At 34.7% G+C, this 21,186-nt stretch overlaps 1 protein-coding gene and 1 pseudogene across 7 annotated transcripts in view; both read left to right on the top strand.

The window, feature by feature from the left end:
• Positions 1–21,186, top strand: part of SENP6 (SUMO specific peptidase 6) — a 112,362-nt gene that overhangs the window by 26,372 nt on the left and 64,804 nt on the right. For 4 of the 7 annotated variants that reach the window (XM_073022650.1, XM_008006385.3, XM_073022651.1 and 1 more), the window contains 4 exons: positions 5,160–5,305; positions 6,319–6,423; positions 12,243–12,263; positions 19,310–19,380. In XM_073022650.1, the coding sequence (XP_072878751.1) occupies positions 5,160–5,305; positions 6,319–6,423; positions 12,243–12,263; positions 19,310–19,380 (343 nt within the window). Of the gene's footprint in view, positions 1–4,128; positions 4,486–5,159; positions 5,306–6,318; positions 6,424–12,242; positions 12,264–19,309; positions 19,381–21,186 lie in introns of those variants that run through there. The other 3 variants (XM_008006392.3, XM_038002157.2, XM_008006386.3) reach the window with 3 other exon arrangements.
• Positions 15,580–15,673, top strand: LOC119625468 (U6 spliceosomal RNA; annotated as a pseudogene).

The raw sequence follows: 21,186 nt of genomic DNA, 5'->3' as shown, positions 1-21,186 counted from the left end.
AAAAACTGAGTTATTATAATGATTAATGAACACTTGATCTAAAAAGTATTATTATAGATATTTATAATTATTAAATTTATTATGCAAAATAGTATTGGAAATTTATCTTTTAACATGGATGAGGCTGATGGTTTCCCTTTTTATTCATTTAGTTCATCTGTTCATGAATCCGTATTACCTGAATGAAACTTTCTGAATAATTTTACTCTTTCTTAAAAATGAACACGTAACAGTTGTACATATTTATGGAGGGAAATTTCTTTTTAAACTTTTTTGTTAGACACAAGTGCTGAGAAATCCTGGTTACATTCTAAGTAGATAAATATGGAAATAGTTTTGCTATAGTATTATCGTACAATTCTTTTTTTATTTGAGACAGAATCTCTTGTCTCCCAGGCTGGAGTGCAGTGGGGCAACCTCGGCTCACTGCAGCCTCTTTCTCCTAGGCTTAAGTGATCCTCCCGCCTCAGCCTCCCAAGTAGCTGGGACTACAGGCGCCTGCCACCACATCTAATTTTTGTATTTTTAGTATTTTTAGTGGTTTTTTTTCATGTTGGCCAGGCTGGTCTCGAACTCCTGACCTCGAGTGATCCACCCACCTTGGCCTCCCAAAGTGCTGGAATTACAGACATGAGCCATCGTGCCTAGGCACAGTTCTTTCCTTTTGAGTTAAATGCCAAAAATTACATAGTGACCAAACATTTAAAAATTAAAAATAATTTGTAATCCAGTCATTATTAGGTCCTGGCCTTCCAGATTTTGGAGAAATACACTAAAAAAGCTTTACCAAGATTTGAATAACTAGTATGCTTGTTATTTTTAGGTTTCTTTTTTTGTTTTGTTTTGTTTTAACCAAATACTCTCAGAAATAATTGGAAAAACTGAAATCTTGTTCATTTCTGTATGCTTTTGCCAATACAGTAATTTTTTTTTTTTTTTGAGACAAAGTCTCCTGTCCCCCAGGTAGGAGTGCAGTGGCGCGATCTTGGCTCACTACAACCTTCCCCTTCCCAGGTTCAAGCAGTTCTCCTGCCTTAGCCTCCTGAGTAGCTGGGACTATAGGCATGTGCCACCATGTCCGGCTAGTTTTTGTATTTTTAGTAGAGACAAGGTTTCACCATGTTGGGCAGGCTGGTCTCGAACTCCAGACCTCAGGTGATCCGCCCACCTTGGCCTCCCAAAGTGCTGGGATTACAGGTGTGAGCCACCACGCCCAGCCAGATTGAGGATTTAAAGTTGATTACCGTGACTACCATGCTTGATAATCCTTCAGAAAGTCTTTATGTGTCCCAGGGATATATACATATATATACCTGGATTTTGAATAGCTTACAGGTAATGTATAGATCTGTCAAACTAAAGGAAGAAACTGAGGCAAAATTAATGTAGTTAATAAGTTAATATAGTAAAAATTAATATAGTGAGTTTATTTGAGTCACATTTGAGGACTGCAACCTGGGAGCATAGATTTAAGTTGTCCCACATGTATGCTTCGATTAGATTAGCAGCAGTTACGAGTGAGTTTTTTAATGAAAAAAAGAAGAGACTATTCCTAAGTTGTTTACCAAGAATTTACATTAAAATAGCTAACAGTAGATACTGATTGGCCATACTTTGTTCTTTGTATCACAAATTCCTGGAACATGAAGATAATGAGTGAGGACCACAATGTGCAACTTGTGATAACTTTTTTTTTTGAGATGGAGTCTTTTGTCGCCCAGGCTGGAGTGCAGTGGCATGATGTCAGCTCAGTGCAACCTCCGCCTCCTGGGTTCAGCCATTCTACTTCCTCAGCCTCCCAAGTAGCTGGGATTACAGGCATGCATCACCACGCCTGGCAAATCTTTATATTTTTAGTAGAGACTGGATTTCGCCATGTTGGTCAGGCTGGTCTCAAACTCTTGACCTCGGGTGATCCACCAGCCTTGACCTCCCAAAGTGCTGGGATTACAGGCGTGAGCCACTGTACCCGGCCAACATTTTAGGTAATTTATCTGCTAGTCAGGAAACTACAGGCAAGAAAAAGCACATAACACCTTTAAATAGTTGCCTTTGGGCATGGGTCGGGGACTATGACTGAAATTCCTTACTACGTCTCTCTGGGCCTACACAGAGCTCAGACTGCTCTGAGCTGTTTTTCTTTCCTCAGGTCCATATGGATCATTGGTTTAAACTATTATAGACTGGTTTCTCCATTTGAAAATGAGTGTAGGATTAGGAGAAATCCTTTATTTTAGTTCACAGTGTCTTCATATCTTTCCCCTTCTCTTTCACAGAATCTTCTCTTTGCCTTTGGGCGTCTGCAGTTTGACTGTGCTTCTTTTAAGGGATTTATATCTTTTGTTAGTTAAGAAAACATTTTAGTCATTATTTCTGTGGATTTTACCTTTCTACATTATTATTTCTAGACCTTCTAATAGACATAAAACCATAAAAAAAAAAAGAAGAATCCCGTAACCTGTATTTTATGTTTAAAAGCAAAAAAGGAAAAAAAAAAAAAAGGCTAATGGAATGAAGTAATCTCTATACCATATTCTGAGTAATTTCCTTAGCTCTATCTTCTGATTTACTTTTATCTTTAGCTCTATCTAAGCTGCTAGGTGATCCATACATTGAATTTTTTTTTCTACTTTTTAAAAATTTCAGTGACATCATTTATAGAACTGCTGTTGGTTCTCTTTCAAAGTTGTATTTTCTGTAGTGTGTCTAATTTTTTACTGTTTCAATTCTTTTTTCTTTTTTCAGAATTTGAGTGCTTTTAACATAATATGTCTCTAACTTAATGGTTTCATTTAGGTTCTCTTATTATCTGATATTCTTCAGTGCTAAACTTCCTGAATATCAGTACTTGTACTTAAATTATATGATGTGTGATAATTTTGGGTGGAAGATAACATGGATAATTTTTTGCATATTTAGTATTCTCAGTGAAGTATTCATTGATGCAGCAAATACATATTGAGCACAGTGTTGGAGCAAAACAGATTTTTTTGTTCTTGTGGAACTTAAATTCTAGTAACTTGCTATGCTTATTAGTTACTTAATGATTAATGTTATAAATAGGGGTTGTCATGTTAAAGCTCTAGCCTGAAATCTATTGTCTGTTAGCTATAATGGTTTTTACATTTTTAAATGCTTGGAAGAAAGAATCAAATGAATTCTATTTCATGACATGTGAACATAATATAAAACTCAAATCTGTGTCCTTAAGTAAAGTTTTCTTGGAAAACAGCCATGCTTATTTATAAATTATTTGTGGCCACTTTTGTGCTGCAACAACAGATTTGAATATTTGGACAGAGTTGAGTAGATACAAAGACTATATGATCAAGAAAGCCTAAAATACTTTTAGCCCTTTGCAGAAAAAGTTTGCTGATCCCTGTATCAGTGTTTATTTTGTATAAATGTATTTCATAGATTGATATCCAGAGTCCCCCTTGAAGACTCCCAGTGAATGACTGAAACCCCAGAGAATACTGAATCATATATCCTAGGATGAAGCATTGGTGAAACCATTCCATAAACAAAGTGACTGTCACCCACACTTTAATTGTGTTGCCAGAACACGGGCAGATATTTTTTGTTTTTGTTTTTGGGAGCGTGTGGGTTTAAACACTCTGGACAGTAATACCTGGCTTTATGCCCCACAGCATTGCTACATAGTACCAGAGTTAAGCTGTCCTTTCATGTTTTATGCCCTGGTGCATTTTTATGAATTAGTATGTACTTCCCTTGCCTGAGTGTTATTCATAATCTCTGAAAAACTTAACAGTGATACCATAGAAGAACTTTAGAGACAATCTTAGTATGTACTAGCAGAGGAGTGGCTAAATTAAAATATTTTTTGGAATGCAATTGACTGTTAGTAACTGATACCATAGAAAGCAAAACCGTAGATAAAGGGGGACTACTGTGTAGTATTGTTGGATAAGTCGTATGTTAACCAGACAGAATAACAGACTCTAGGCTTGCCAATAACTGTCTGCTTTCTAAAATTGTCATGAGATTTATATGAGATGATGTAATTCACACAGTATATGACACTAGCAGTTTTCTGGAAATAGCTACATTTTGTTATTATTAAATGCAGTGTTATTGAAGCTTTGTAAACTGATGTTTCTTTGCAAATAATGTTTATAGTTTCAGGTCTGACATCAGTAAGGTCCTTGTTTGTAATTGGTTTTCTAGTCATTTGATCTCTTTTTGAACAAATGGATTCATCTATTCACTGTAGTTCTCTTGATGCTGTGCTTGCATTACCTGGAAAACTTTCTTAGGCTGGGGTAGGGCAGTGGATTAAAGTTTTAGGCAATTCCAGACTGAACATATCATCATGATTTTATTAATGGGAGTACTCTAATCTGTGAGATAATCAACCATAAATTTTTAAAAACTTATTTACACCTTATTTCCTCCCAGTAATTTGATGTAGATTACCAAATTAGGAGCACAAATAAAATGATGGAAAATCAAAACAATTAGGAGGTGAGTAGATTTGCCAGGATTCTAAAATAATTTATATGTTGTATTTTAATTCAACAGTTGTCTCTAAATTTTCTGGGAACTGAAATTGTGTCCTGTAATTGTATAATTGTATGATAAAAGAATCTTTACAAATTTATTTTGCTCCTTTTGCCCATTATATACTGTGATCTCTCTAAAGTGATTGTTACTGATATGTTTATACTATTATTTGCATCTATTGAAGTATAAAGTATCAATTTCTGTCTGTATGGAAACTTTGATACTAAGGCAAAAGTTCTTACACAAAAGCACAAGTTGAAATGACAGCCAATTGCCATATTTGGCTGTAGTGTTCTCCAGATAGCAGCAAGGCCTGATAAGCAGGGGAAATGCTTACTTTTTACTCTCTGGAGAAAGCTACCCTAAGATCCTTTACCCTAATTGTCTCAAATATCTTTGGAGAGATTTACATAAAAAGAAAGTAATACAGTAAACCTCCATGTTCTTACAAATTTGCATTGTCTTTAGGAAAAAAAAGTAGGCAGTTGAATCATTCTTATATCCATGCCAGTGCTATCCACCATCATTCCCAATAGCTGTATGTTTTTACTACTTTTAAATGGTTTTCAATAGTTGTTGATACATTATCACATTATAGCATTTATCGACTCATATTTCTGGATCTTTTTTTACAGTTAAATCGTCGATCTGAAATTGTTGCTAATAGTTCTGGTGAATTCATCTTGAAGACATATGTAAGACGAAACAAGTCTGAAAGTTTTAAAACTTTGAAAGGCAACCCAATTGGACTTAACATGTTGAGCAACAATAAGAAATTGAGGTATAGGCACTTCACCACACATCCTTTAGAAAAGATAAAGGAAGAGTTTGACACCAAAAACTTTGAGGCTAATAGGCCCAACCTGTGCCTTTTCTTCTGAATTTGTCAAGAGGGCCAAGAGGTAGCATGGTCCCAGTATATAGATTCTTTGCTTTGAATCTTAAGAGTAGGATTGATTGCAGTGTCTCTTGTTTCTGAATAAAACATTGCAAGAAATACTTTATTAGGGTGGGATCTCGTGATTTTGTTTTCATACATTTAGTAGAATCTCAGTCATAATATTTGAAGAAGCACAATAGAGTGGTGTGGTCATGTCTCCTTTAGGAAATACTAATCAGGATTGTCTCAATAGGGGACTTAAAAATTTCTTACTCCTCCTTTTTTCAGAAATAACCCACCTTTCCTACTGGTTACCATAGTGAACCACTGTTACTGGTAGGATTGGGTATCAGTAGCAACTAAGAAATAGGGTTGAAAGTCACTTTTATTTCTGCTGTCTCAACTTACACATAGACAAATGAAGTACATAAAAGCTCAGTAACTTTCAAGTCAGTGGCAAAATCAGAAATAGTATTTAGGACTCCTGATTTTTATTTTAGTATTCTGCTTTATTTTTTAAATTTTCTCAACCTCCGCCTCCCCAGGTTCAAGTGATTCCCTGCCTTAGCCTCCTGAGTACCTGGGATTACAGGTGCCCACCACCATGCCCAGCTGATTTTTGTATTTTTTATTAGAGACGGGATTTCACCATGTTGGCCAGTCTGGTCTCAAACTCCTGACCTCAGGTGATCTGCTTTTTTTTTTAGTTTTCTTCAGTTGGACTGGAAACATTTGAAAGACAAATTCAAGAAATGGAAAACTCCCAATAGACAATTGGGTTTATCCATAAATTTTTAAAATTATTATTGGTAAAGGTTTTTGTGTGTGTGTGTTCAGATTTTAAAAGATTTCTTTTATAAATGTGTATATAATTTTTCCGTGTTCAAATTATTTTGTGTTTCTTGAATCTGCAGTGAAAATACGCAAAATACGTCATTATGTTCTGGAACTGTGGTTCATGGTAGACGTTTTCATCATGCTAATGCACAGATACCAGTAGTAAAAACAGCAGCCCAAAGGTAAGAATTCTAATTGTCTTTGGTTAGTATATACATGGCATCCTCTTCAATAGGTTTTCACTTTTTTTAACCATTTTTTTCCATTGTGAAAACTTACTGTTTTCTCTGTCTGTAGAGAGATATATCTCTGAAATTATTCATGACATGAAATTATACTATTTTATATCTGTTTTTGAGTAATCACATTCTGTAAATAGAGAATTTTTCAATAAGACCTATCCTATTGCATTATAATCCAGAGACTCTAAGATGATATTTAAATTAAACTGATTTACAATATTGACCTTACAGTGTTTAACTATCTTCAGTTGGTAGTTTAGCTCTGAAGAGTAAAATTACAGTTAATACCATACTTTCTTTATAAGGCTTATAAAAGTTCATAGCATCAAAACAAGTCACATTAGTTTTAAATGTTGGAGAAAATGTTATTTTGTAGTTTTAGTTAGATTTAGGAGTTCTCATTGATCTTGAAAGTACTGCTTGACTCGAAATAATGAAAGTAACATTTGGGGGACCATTTTTGGAATGTTACATGACCTTTCAGTTGACTGAACTTCTTAGGCTAAAAGAGTTAAATAATCTGTTTATTGCATTATAAACAGTTCCTTATAACTAGTAACTTTAAAAAATTTGGCATATATTTTAGATGCTGTTCTTCATTTTTTTAAAATGTAAAATCTAGACTCATTTAGAAGACATGTCCTGAACCTTGCTATATTTTTCTGTTTACATAGATATGCCATCAGCTCTTTTACTTAAAAACGTTAAGTAACCTCACACTTTGCGATAAACCAACGTTTTTTTTTGCCTTAAATATATTATTGTATCAAATAGTGTTCACATAAGATACTTGAAAAATTTAAAAGGACAAAGAAATTACTATGCATACCAAAAACTGGCTTGCTCTACTGCAAAGTACACAAACAAATCAAGCTCTCTGGCCTACATGTGGCAAAAACATGAGAACAAATAATAAAAGGAGAATAATTAGGGGAGAGAAAAAGAGTAGACACATTCTGATGCACTGATGATACTAATAGAAACCATTGCTGATAAAGGTGTCTTAATATTCTGATAATGTAGTCTAAGTTTGAAATACTAATTTAAACCTTATAGTCAACTTAGGTGATTCATTTATAACCAAAATTATTACATTATTTTTGCTTTTGAAGTTTGTCTGTTAGTTTAGAATTACTAGTGACCTATTCTCCATTCCTCATTCCTCATTGGTAATGTTAAAAAAAACAGTTAACAGTCTGGAAATTGGGTTGCGATTTGTTTTACTCTAGGTCTCAACACCTATAACATTTTGCATGTGTATTATTGCTCATTTACATAAAAGATTAGATTCAGTTAATATGAACTTGTATATATTGGTAAAATGTTTAAAATATTGTTAAAATCAACAACCTGAGTTAATTTGTATTTAAGAAATAATCCTGATTGAAAAATTCTTAACAATTAGGGGCAGTAAAGAAAACTGTATAATCAAGTCAGCAGGACAGAAAACTGTATAATCAAGTCAGCAGGACAGATACTACTTACATTTGTCTTTTATTTATTCTGTATAAGAATAAACATTTCTTATTCCAACTGCAGTATGACTGTCACTAAAAAGATTTTGGTGTTCAAAGACAAGTCATTGAGAGTTTTCCAGTTTTCTTCCTTCAAAAACCTTGAATGATTTTTTGCTGCATACCAGGCATAGATGAGGTGCATTAAGATGATTATGAGAAAATTCCTACCAGTAAAGCTCAAGTTTGATTGCAGTAGAGATTGATTAGGGTACAGAAAGACAAGTAAACAAATGATTACATGCATGGTTAGGGCAGCAGCAGAGATATACCAAATATGTGTAGTGAAACTGCAGAGAAGGGAACAAGAATTTATAAAGGAAACATGAAAGGAGTTTTGAGTGTACCAGGTAGAAGAGGACACTGCACGCAGGAGGAATCACATCTTCAAAGGCACAAAGAAAGGCTTTAACTAAGATTGTTGCTTCCAGGGATTTAGCACAATTGTTAGGCTTCAGGTGAGGGTAAACACATTGGCTTTTACAGCTTCTCCTAAATGTTCTTATTTTCTGAAGTCTTTTTTTTTTTTTTTTTTTTTAAATTATAGAGATAGGGTTTTGCTCTGTTGCCCAGGCTGAAGTGTGGTGGCACAGTCATAGCTCACTGCAGCCTCAAACTTCTGGTCTCAAGCAATCCCCCCACTTCAGCCTTCTGAGTAGCTAGGACTACAGGCATGCACCACCGCACCTGGATAACTTTTAAAACAAATTTTTTGTAGAAATGTGGTCTCGCTTTGTTACTTAGGCTGGTCTTCAGCTGCAAGCAGTCCTCCTGCCTCAGCATCGTAAAGTGGTGGGTTTACAGGCCTAAGCCACTGCACCTGCCTCAAGTCTTATAATAATTTGAAATGAAAACAAATGCCATCAATCTGGTAATTCATACATAGTGTATTCTTGGGGTGAGTGGTATATCTTGTCTGTTAAGTAAATCAGACGTGCTAAAATCTGGGTAATTTGTAGTTCTTTAGTCATATATGGGAACGAGTGCTTTACACCTTTTTATCTAAACAGAATGAGTGAAGTTTGGTAAAATATCACATTAGATTAGTCTTTGGGACATAATTAAGGTTCCAGTCTATTTTCTTACTACTATTCCAACTGTTAATTAAATTCATATTTAAAAGATAGATTGTTTATACACTAATAATGGTAGAGAAGTATGGAAAAAAAACAAAATGCAGAAGTTTAAAAGTCTATACATACCATCCGTGCCCCTAATTCCAATCAGACTTGTTGAAACAACACATTATATGGGTTTATGTTTTACTTACACTTACACTTTTTTTGACTTTTTATTAAGTATAGATAATATTCTTATAAGGTCCTTATAAGTCTTCTTATCATCTAGTCTTCCCCCCTCAGGGGGAAATGGATAGCTATGAAAGCTTATGTAATTCATAAATAGGAATATGGGCTCCTGGAATAAGTAATATTTAATTATTAGTGAAAAGCACCATTTTGAGAGGTTTTGTTTGTTTGTTTGTTTGTTTGAGATGGAGTCTCGCTCTACTGCCCATGCTGGAGTGCAGTGGTGTGATCTCCACTCACTGCATCCTCCACCTCCTGGGTTTAAGCAATTCTCTTGCCTCAGCCTCCTGAGTGGCTGAAATTACAGGTTTGTGCCACCATGCTAATTTTTTTGTGTGTGTATTTTTAGTAGAGATGCAGTGTCACTGTGTTGGTCAGGCTGGTCGCGAACTCTTTACCTCAAATAATCCGCCCACCTTGGCCTCCCAAAGTGCTGGGATTACAAGCTTGAGCCACCACACCTGGCCCATTTTGAGAGAATTTTTGAAGTTGTAAATGAGATCAATGATACCAGAATTTATCTATTAGTCTTTTTCCCTTCCCTTTCTTTTCTTTCTTTTCTTTTCTTTTTTTTTTTAATGCCACAGTTACAGTACTAATTGAAGGTAATTTTTCTTTTCTATATTGTATGAAATAGTCCAACAAGAATGTAAGTTGACATTTTTACAAAGTCCTGCATTACTAATAATGACTTTTCCCCGTTTTTTATGTTTTATTTTAATATGTAAGCAACTCTAAGGCAGGTCTTGATAAAAACACATATCGAAGATACTTGTAAGAATTCCATGACTTGTTAATCAGATATATTATAATGAATGCATTTTTTCTCAAGGATAAGAAAAATGAGCATTGGTATGTGTCTTTGTATATATATATATATTTAATTTTTACTGTTTTCCTTTTCCTAACTCCCTTGGCTTATGGGGAAGCATTATACCTAACCCGTTTCTTCTACCTCTGTTCTTCTACCTATTTCCTTTCCTCTGTACAGGTGAGTATAAAAAACAACCAAGGCCGGGCGTGGTTGACTTACATCTGTAATCCTAACACTTTGGGAGAGCAAAATAGGAGGATACCCTGAGACCAAGAGTTCGAGACCAGCCTGAGCAACATGGCAAAACCTTGTCTCTGTAAAAAATACAAACATTAGCCAGGCATAGTGGTGCACACCCGTAGTCCCAGCTGCTCAAGGTGGGAGAATCACCTGAGCCTAGGGAGATCAAGGCTACAGTGAACTGTGATTATACCACTGCACTCCAGCTTGGGTGACAGAGCCAGACCCTGTCATCTCAAAAACAAGAGAGTACTAAACTGTTCTTATTTCTTGGGCACAGCAGTATAGAATTGGAAATGGCTACATTAGGTATTAATGCCTAACTTTTGGTTTTCATTTTACTTTTTCTGGAAATACAGCTGTATAAGAAATAAATACATAGGATAGGATAGACTAGATTTAAACTTTTATGTTTATATTTTGCTTCGCTTCTTTAATAGGGATGTGATTATATTACCTCGTTTTTCTGTCATTTAACATTTATTTTATGCAAGTTATTCTTTTTTAAATAGCAAAGATAAAATTTCAGATATATTAATGTACATTTATAATGCTTTTCCTTTTGAAAATTTTTTAAAAATTTGTGTGTGTTTTTAATGTGTTCATGTAAAAACAAGTTACTATATTTTTTTTCTTCATTTGCTAGGATTAAATCGATATTGTAGTTGCATACTCCACATGATAGGAGTATAAGAATTGATAAAGGAATTTGGGGATTTTGTAATTTATGCTTTGCTGATAGTTCCAAATATTTCATTCCTTTTATTATAAGGAGAAATAATATTAGATGTGAATCTCATTTTATTCTAAATTGAGGGATTATATAATTTCATTCTTGAGTAATTGATGTTAATAGCATTTTGGAGTTTTCATGAACTATGGAGAAGGGTGCAACTTTTATACATTGGACTTGTGATGAGAAGCCATGATTTTAAATTATAGGCCTTTTCTCGTGTCCCAAATCATATACCATATTTAATCTAAGACTTTCGTGCAAAAGTTTCAGCCTTAAAAATTTTTTTTTCTTACTCCAAAGGAAATAATCATACCTGATATTAGGATCAGTCTGGAACCAATAACAAATTTTATAACTTCTAGGAAATGCTATTGTTTTTGAAGTCTATTTCTGTAACAACAGTAGTCTCCTCCTTATTTGTGGTTTTGATTTAACCATTCCATTATTAGTACTGAAATTGTTTCTAAATTTGCTATGATGTCATTATTGAATTTTTCAGATATTGAGAATTATGTCCAGGTGAGGCAAGTACATACTAGTCATAGAAGTACAAAGGAGGTACCATGGCATTAAACATGAAAGGACAGGTTAACTCTGGTGCTATGTAGCAACACTCTCAGGCATATGATAAAACCAAGTGTAGCTTACAGAGCAAAAACCTCGTGTGCTCACAAAAACATTTGCTCATCTTCTGGCAACGTAATCAGAAAATGTGGTTGACAGCCATTTTGTTTATGAAATGTTTCCACCAATGCTTCGTTTTGGTATATTGGATTTGGTACTATCCTTCGTTTCAGGCACCCACTGAGGGTCTTGGAACAGATCCTTGGAGAATAGCAGGGAATATTGTGTTCTAACATATCTTCAAATATTTGATAGTTAAAGCCCTTTAAAGAATTTTTTATATTTTTGTGTATTCATCTTCCTGTTAAATATCTAAAAAGATTGTTTATTTTGTGTATTGATAGAAATCGAAAAACAATTTAGACATGACTCAAAACCTAGTGTATTATATATATATATAATGTATTTAAAACAAGTTGATCACATTATAGTTTTTGCCTTATGACTATAGTTACTACAACTACAGTGATATATCAACAATGAGGTCTTGCCTCTTACATTTTTTTTCTTTTTCATGTTTTAAGCAGTCTGGACCGAAAAGAAAGGTAAGCTTAATATTGAAGAAATTAGAGCATGGATATAGTGGTAAAATATAAAATTGTTTATATGTTTTGAAAAATATTTGTTGAATTAGAGTTTATAATTAAAACGTTTTTAATTTTAAATTTTAGCTGACGTAATAATTGTATATATTTATGGGATACAGAGTATATATCAATATAGGTATACAATGTGTAATGATCAGATCAGGGTAATTAGTATATCCATCACCTCAAACATTTATTGTTTCTTTGTGTTGTCAGCATTCAAAGTCCCTTTTTCTGGCTTTTTGAAAACATAAATTATAGTTAACCATATTCACCCTAAGTGCCACAGAAAGTGAGAGCTCATTCTTCCTGTCTAGCTGTAATTTTGTATTTGTTAACCCACCTCTCTCCATCCTCTCCTCCCCCACCCTTCTCAGCCTATAGTATCCACAGTTCTACTCTCTATAATAAAAGAAAACTTGTTGACAATATAACATGGCATTTGGCTTATATAGGTGGTATTTGAGGCTCATTCTGAATGTACAGTTTTCTGTGAATGGTTATATTTATGCTAATAAGTGACTACTTTCTTTTAAAATAGAATATTTCAATGCTTTAGTAGTAAAATTGCTTTCAGTTACATTATCAGAATCTTTGTCATTATATTTTAGTGATAATACTCTTGTTTTTCTGCTTTAATAGATGGGGGGCAGGGAAATGTGTTAGAACACCTTAAGCTTAGAGTTAAAACTTTAAACATCAAGTGTATTCTCTTCTGACCGAAAAGTAAGAGAATCTTGTGATCAGTCTTCTTCTGTCATTATTTTTTCTCTTTGTAAGAACACTGGCGTTTAGGGGATATTTGAGTGGTATAATGGCATGGAAAAGTATTTAAGAAAACACACACATTTCTTTGAACATTTCAAAGTAAAATGATCATAATTGTTCTAAAGTGGGTATCCATAAGAGTAGCTTCTCTGGACTGGGCATGGTGGCTCACGCCTATAATCTTAGCACTTTGGGAGGCCAAAGCGGGAATATCTCTTGAGCCCAGGAGTTCCAGACTAGCCTGGGCAACATAGTGAGGCCCTGTCTCTACAAAAAAATAAAATAATTGGCCTGGTATAGGTAGTAAGACAGTAAACAAACCGGAAAGTCCAGCTATTTTTAATTTCCAACCAAATTGTGGAATCAATTTTAAAAAATGAGTCTATAGTGCCTTTCAAATGCGTGAATTTTGACATTTGTATATCAGCTGATGGATTAATATTTTGAATTGATACGTGGTGGCTCTGCATGGGCATAGTGGCCAGTGCTTCAGTTTTGACAGCATTACCATCCTTGGTGATGACATGGACAGCAATGTTTCTACAGTTGTTTGAAATGGTAAATATATTTTTGATTACATGCTGCCTTTGAGGCATACACTTTTATTCATTCCAGGTATTTATCGAACCTACTGTTACAGGCATAAGGATACAGTGATGAATAAAAAGGACAAGATCCCTGCAGTCCTATAGTTTACTTTCTTATGGAACAAAGACTAATACTGAATAAGTAAAACATGAAATAATAATTTCTATGTAGAGAAGTGTAATGAGTGATGTGATAGACTGACAGTACGATTTCTTTAAATTGCATATTCAGGGAAACTCTTTACTGTGAAGCTAACATTTAACTAAAGACTAAATGGGGAATTGGCAGTGCCATGATCATAAGAATGGCTTTTCCAGATAGGGAAGAGGTTGTGCTAAGTTACTAATCCAGGAATGAGTTTGGCATGTCGAAGAACAGAAAAAAGGGACAACTAAGGCTAGAGCTTAGAGAGCAAAGGAGACAATGTTATGACATGGGTTTGGAGAGACTGGCTAGGACCTAGGTCATAAAAGGCTTTGTAAGGTGATCTGAAGCTTTTGGATTTTATATTAGTGCAATAGAAGCTTTCAGAGCATTTAAGGTAGGGAAGTATTGTTACCTGATAAATATTTGAGATTTTTAAACACAATATTTTGCATAGGATTTATAATTTGGCACAAATAGAAGTTTAAATCAGTGCCAGTTCAGTTAAGGCTGGGCAAGTTCCTCTCCAAATAGAGATGTGTTACAAAGGAAAATCAAATAGTCTGTAAGTACTTAAAACTATCTCAGCAAGGTCTAGGAGTTGGGGCGTTAGAAAGACAGAAGTAAAACCAATCTTTTAGGCGGGGAAGAAGGGGATTGGGAGGGTTAAGGTGGAAAAATAAAAAGATTTTGAAGATCTCATCCCATTAGGGATATAATCGAATTTGCTTGAGGAAGTCATTTGAATCTTGGTAAGTGTAATAAGCATTGAGAGGGAAGGTATCTATATTCATTTGTTAAGTTCACTAAGGAAGGGAAAGAGTATGTTGTGCAAACAATATTGTATAAAAATAGGAGTAAAGAGGAAACAAAATGAAATAATCAACATAAATAGAAATATAAAAAGTAGTAGAGTAAGATGAAAAGAAAACAAGTCCTATCAGCAGTTATAATGACTGTATTAGAGTGTATTTAGTAAAAGACATGCTGATTTGATTAAACCCAACTATACTACATTGTTTACAAGCATCATACCAAAATAATAATATGGAAGTAAGTTTAGAGCCACAAGAGATGCAAACAAAAAGAAAGCATGAGTGGAATTTTAGTAACAAGGGAGATGGAGTTAAGGATTAAAAGCAGTAGACAGGATAAAGGAGCACATTTTGTAATAGGCACAGTTTATAGGAACATAACAAGTAAATGTAAAGCCTCCCCTAAAATAGTTAAAATTCAAGAAATTTAACATGGTGAAACCCCACCTCTACTAAAAATACAAAAATTAGCCAGGTATGGTGGCATGCGCCTGTAATCCCAGCTCCTTGGGAAGTTGAGGCACAAGAATTGCTTGAACCTGTGAGCCAAGATAGCGCCCCTGCACTCCCGCCTGGGTGACAGAGCAAGGCTCCATCTCAAAAAATGAAAACAATGAATACAATTGTGGGAGATTTTAATATATCTTGAAAATTAAACTGGTTTATCAGTTAAATAAGAATAATGGATTTTAACTGTAAAATAAATAAGATGATTCATTTTCATAGAAATGTATATATTTGGTCATCTTTTGTAATAATGGAAAGATTAATAAAAAGAGCTGTCATTAAAGCAAGGCAAACAACAATAACAAAAAGAGAAATGGTGTCCAGATCCTGGTTTCTAAGAACCAGTCTCCACTAAAAGGAATGTGGAGAAATGGCCGATTCTGGGGTTGTGATAGGTCAGACACAGAATGAGTGTGGTATCAGAAACCTAGAAAATGTTCAACAGATTAACAGTGTCCACTTCAAAAGCACCTGTACTAAAATTGGAATAATAGAGAGATGATTAGCATGGATGACACATGAATTAGTAAAGCATTTCATATTCTTGTAAATTGTGTATGTATATTTTATCACAGTAAAAAAGAAAAAAAAAAACACCAAAAGGATGTAGTTGTATCAGAGGGAGACGGGAGCCAACTGAAAGAGCTCCCAAATAGCCAAACTGATAACAGTTGGATTATAACTTAGACCAAGGGACACTCTATGAAATACCTGATGAGTTCTCTTCTGAATACTGAAAAACACAGAAAGGAGATTAAGGAGACATGATGACTTCATGCGTTGTATCCTAGATTGGATCCTGGAACAAAAATGGGTATTATAAATAGCTGGTAAATTTCTTTCTTTCTCTCTTTCTTTTTTTCTTTTTCTTTGAGACAGTCTGGCTCTGTCGCCCAGGCTAGAGGGCAGTGGTGCAATCTTGGCTCACGGCAACCTCCGCCTCCCAGGTTCAAGCAATTCTTGTGCCTCAGCCTCCTGAGTAGCTGCGATTACAGGCACGCACCACCACGCCTGGCTGATTTTTGTATTTTTAGTAGAAACGGTGTTTTGCCGTGTTGGCCAGTCTGGCCTCGAACTCATAGCCTCAAGTGATCTGCCGGATTTTTGTATTTTTAGTAGAGACAGTGTTTCACCATGTTGGCCAGTCTGGCTGCGAATTCCTGGCTTCAAGTGATCTGCCGGCCTTGCCCTCCCAAAGTGTTAGAATTACAGGCGTGAGCCACCTTGCCCAGCCAGTAAATTTCTAAGGCTAGAGTTTAGTTCATAATAGTGTATCAGTGTTGGTTTCTTTTTTGACATGTGTGATGGAAATATTAAGGTGTTAACATTAGGGTAAGAGATATAAGGGTATTCTGAATTGTCTTCGTAACTTTTCTGCAAATCTAATATTATTTCAAACTTAGTTTACTACAAAAAATAGACTTTCACAACTGAGGCTGTTCGAACTTTTAATGAACAGAGCATTCTGATGTTATTTAAACAATTCAGGATAGAGAAATAAAATGCTCTTTATTTTAAACAGCTTGTAAAAATCTTGGGTTTATGAAATGGGACCTCTGAAGCTACACAGACACAGACCCTAAGAAGCAAAAATTCTACCCCACCTACACAGGAAGACAGCAGATGACAGTAGAGCTTCTCTGCCTCTGGTTTGTTAGGAGTAGAAAAGAAATAGCCACTGAGATTAAATCCTAGCCTTGATTTTCAACAAGTTTGGAGTTTGAAATTTATACCTGCAAGAGTAATGGAATCCTCAAATTGAGAAATGAATGTAAATGCCGGCTGGGTGCGGTGGCTCACGCCTGTAATCTCAGCACTTTGGGAGGCCGAGGCAGGCAGATCACTTGAGGCCAGGAGTTTGAGGCCAGCCTGGCTGACATGGTGAAACACCGTCTCTACTAAAAATACAAAAATTAGCCCAGCATGGTGGCACATACGTGTAATCCCAGCTACTCAGGAGACTGAGGCACGGGAATCGCTTGAACCCAGGAGGCAGAGGTTGCAATGAGCCAAGATTGTGCCACTGTACTCCAGCCTGGCGACAGAGCCAGACTCTGTCTCAAAATTTTAAAAAAGGAAAATGTAAATTTTCATTTTAGATCATCTAGCAAAAAGTTTTTAAAACTGAATTTTGGAGAAAATAATATAGGGCTAGGTAGTTAATTTTATCAAACACATTTTTATCTTGAAATTTTTATATTCTTGTATTTAAGATACTGTTTCTTCAATTTATTGTAATTTTTAAAAAACAGAACTTTAATTTGCCCTGCTTTTATAGGAAAAAATATAGCAAATATTGAAAACAGTGGCCATAAATTCTGGAAATACAGGGAATTATACACATTAGTTTAATGTGACAATACTTGGTAAGATTGTGGCTATCATATGATGTATTCAGCTTGTCCCTCATTCACAGTGGATGGTTCAGTACACAGGTTCAAATTGCAAGAGCACTGCATTAATAGTTTCATCAATTTCTATACATGCATGTATGATTTACTGTCTCAGATGATTTATGTCAATTGTTTTTACTAAATCTGGATAAACCTGGATTTGGAAGTAAGACTATATTATGTTCTCTTTAGTGTGCGAGTGTATGGAATTTGAAAATATGGATTTTATTTTAATCCCAAGTTAGGAACTAAAAACCTACCTTTTTTCTTATAAGACTGTTACTACTACATCTCAGGCAAATTCTCATTTTCATAATGCATATCTTCACAAATTTCAAATTTTTCAGGGTGGAAATTGCCCAGTTTTACCAGATGTTGCTCTGCTTGATATTGGTGCAATTTGCTGGGATTCAGATTCTGGCATTGCTACTTAATTGTGTGACTGTGGATAAGTTGATTAACCTCATTGCATTTCAGTTTTTTCATTTATAAAGTATTAATAATATGTCATATAAGGTTATTGGGATTAAAGAAATTAATAGATACAAAGCACACATGGCACATGATGCTATTTTCTTACTGCTACTATAAGTACACTACTATCAGCCGGGCGTGGTGGCTCACACCTGTAATCCCAGCACTTTGGGAGACCGAGGCAGGCGGATCACGAAGTCAGGAGATGGAGACCATCCTGGCTAACCCGGTGAAAACCCATCTCTACTAAAAATACAAAAAAATAGCCAGGCGTGTTGGCGGGCGCCTGTAGTCCCAGCTACTTGGGAGGCTGAGGCAGGAGAATGGCGTGAACCTGGGAGGCGGAGCTTGCAGTGAGCCGAGATCGCGCCACTGCACTCCAGCCTGGGTAACAGAGTGAGACTCTGTCTCAAAAAAAAAAAAAAAAAAAAAAAAAGTAAGTACACTACTGTCTCCACCCATAGTATTTTTTCTTTTGTTATTTTCATATTTTGTTTTCACTTCAAGTGCTTTGGCTTTTTGTAATATAAGAATATTAAATTCTTGCAAGAAAATTTCTTTGAAATTTTTGTTTGAGTAAAATGATTTTAATGAAATGAAAGCCATGATTTACATTACTGGATCACCAGTGTGAATAGAATTACAAATAAATAGCCTCTTTTATTTTTATGTGGTTTATTTAGAGTAGGAAAGTAGCTATTGTAACTCCCTGGTCTATTGCACTTTTTGCAGTTCCCCTTTTCTGATGCTTTTATCCTACAATTAGCCTTAAGGTTTTTGCTTTTTTTCCCCAAAAATTTTGCTTTTTTCCCCCAAAATCAGTGTTTATTCGTGTTCAAATAGATACAGTGTTTGGATGTAGTATTTAGATACGGTACTTAGTTACAAAGGATGATGTTTAAAATCCATGATATTGTATGTATTTGAAGTTTAACAGTGGAATTTAATACTTTAAAACAAATGTACTTATAGCCCTGACATAATGTAATCATACTACAAGACTAAATGCTTGTTCCCTGATTGCTGGTCTTGTACATAATGTTTTTTGTTCTGATTTTGGAATTGTCCTCAAGACAGTCTCATTCAACGTTTATTCCTTTATTTATTTGTTTTTAAACAACTAAAAAAAATTTACAGTAAAATTTTACAAATTGAGTTTCATTTATTGGTATAGTTTTGTTATTTTATAGTATCACTATATGGCAAAGAAGCTATGATTTGCTTTTAATAAGCTTATTGTAAGTATGCCATTAACTTTTTCATTTTGAAAACTGTATTTCCTGTTAGAATAAAACTATATAAATTTCTTTTTTAGGAAGGAATACCCACCTCATGTCCAAAAAGTTGAAATTAATCCTGTAAGGTTAAGTCGGCTCCAAGGTGTTGGTAAGTGTGCAGTTTTGTTACACCTGTGAAAGATTTCAAATTGCTGTATGAAAAGTACAATGGAGATATGATGCTGGCTTTAGAATATTCCCAGGTATAATAGATATATATGAAAAACCATTTTTTGTAATTGATTTGAGAATTTCTTTAATGGTAACCTGATACCTGGAACAGTTGCACAGTTAGGTGATTACAGTTTGAAATCTTTTGATTATTTTAGCGTTTTTGTTATGTTACAAATGCAAATAGTAACTGTAGTTGAGCTATAGCTTTGAAATTGAGTTTTATTAAACTGTGTTATAATGTTATATTATGTAATTGTGTTTCCACTTACTGGTTTTGCTCCTAAAATTTAGAATACATTAGAGAAACACTCAATTAAAAAGAGACTACACCTACTACAGCTGTGTTACTAGTAGATATTGGAAAATCATTGTGAGTATAAATTTATATTCATATTGAAATATTTTTCAATATACTGGTTATTAATCCAAAAATTAAAATAAGGGCAAATAACATTTATAAAAAATATATCATCATAAAATCAGTTTTCATTATCTAGAATCATGGTTCTTAATGTGTGCCCATCTTGTTTTTCCAATGCCTTTGCTTGTTTAAATAGCTCTGATGGCTCTTAGTTCTAAAATAGAATAATTTTTAAAAGCTGGATTATTCTGATAGCTAAGAATGTGCTTTTAAAAAACACCCACAGTTTTTTTTTCTACTTTGGGTGAAAATCTTTTGTGCATATAGTGAACGTTTCTCTATTTTATGAAGAGAATATTCCAAACTTATTTCATCCTTAATAATGGGCAGTCTTTATAGATGTGAATTATTATACTTTACATACTAAGCATAGTTATGCTAAGTTTATTAAGTTTAGTAATAGTGACTACTCTCTTCTGTTATTCTGTTATACTTTAAATCTTTATTGAGCTCTTACTCAGTTATATGCTGAGTCCAGTGCTTTGCTTTCATTATTTTTATCCTAGCTTTCTGTTCAAGGTTCCTATAAGCTAAAAAACTTCCTCAAGGACATAGAGCTAGTAAATGACAAAGCTTGTATTGGAACCCATGTCTGTTTAATGCCACATCCCACACTCTTAAATACTGTACATTACTGTATTCTTGCTCTGTCACAAAGAAGGTTACTTCTAATCCTCAGAACCGTACAAAAGGTGTTATTTTTATTTTAACAAATGCATTTCTGGCCAGGTACAGTGGCTTACGCTTGTAATCGCAGCACTTTAAGATGTCAAGGCAGGCAATCACCTGAGGTCAGGAGTTCGAGACCAGCCTGGCCAATATGGCAAGACCGCATCTCTACTGGAAAAAAAAAATGCAAATATTAGCTGGGCATGGTGGCACGTATCTGTAATCCCAGCTACTCAGAAGGCCGAGACACAAGAATCGCTTGAACCTGGGAGGCAGAAGTTGCAGTGAGCCGAGATCTCACCACTGCACTCCAGCCCGGGTAACAGAGTGAGACTCAGTCTCAAAAGTGAAAAAAAAAAAAAAAAACATTTCAAAGACGTTAAGTGATTTGGCCCACTAATAATGGTTTTAGATGCCAGTCAGCCAGGCTTGTTACAAATAATTTTTAAAGCTTATTCAACAACATTCATTAAGTAAATAAGCATACTCAAGTTAAAAGAAAAAAGAGCATGCTTATTTACTGTTCTTTTAACTTGGGTTTTTTGTTTGTTTGTTGTTGTTGTTGTTTTGAGACGGAGTCTCACTTTGTAGCCCAGGCTGGAGGGCAGTGGTGTGATCTCAGCTCACTGCAGCCTCCGCTTCCTGGGTTCA

Source organism: Chlorocebus sabaeus, chromosome 13 (assembly GCF_047675955.1).
Source record: "Chlorocebus sabaeus isolate Y175 chromosome 13, mChlSab1.0.hap1, whole genome shotgun sequence".
In the NCBI taxonomy this organism is placed as follows: Eukaryota; Metazoa; Chordata; class Mammalia; order Primates; family Cercopithecidae; genus Chlorocebus; species Chlorocebus sabaeus.
The sequence above is the reverse complement of the archived record's forward strand: the minus strand, read 5'-3'. Positions and strand labels throughout refer to the sequence as shown.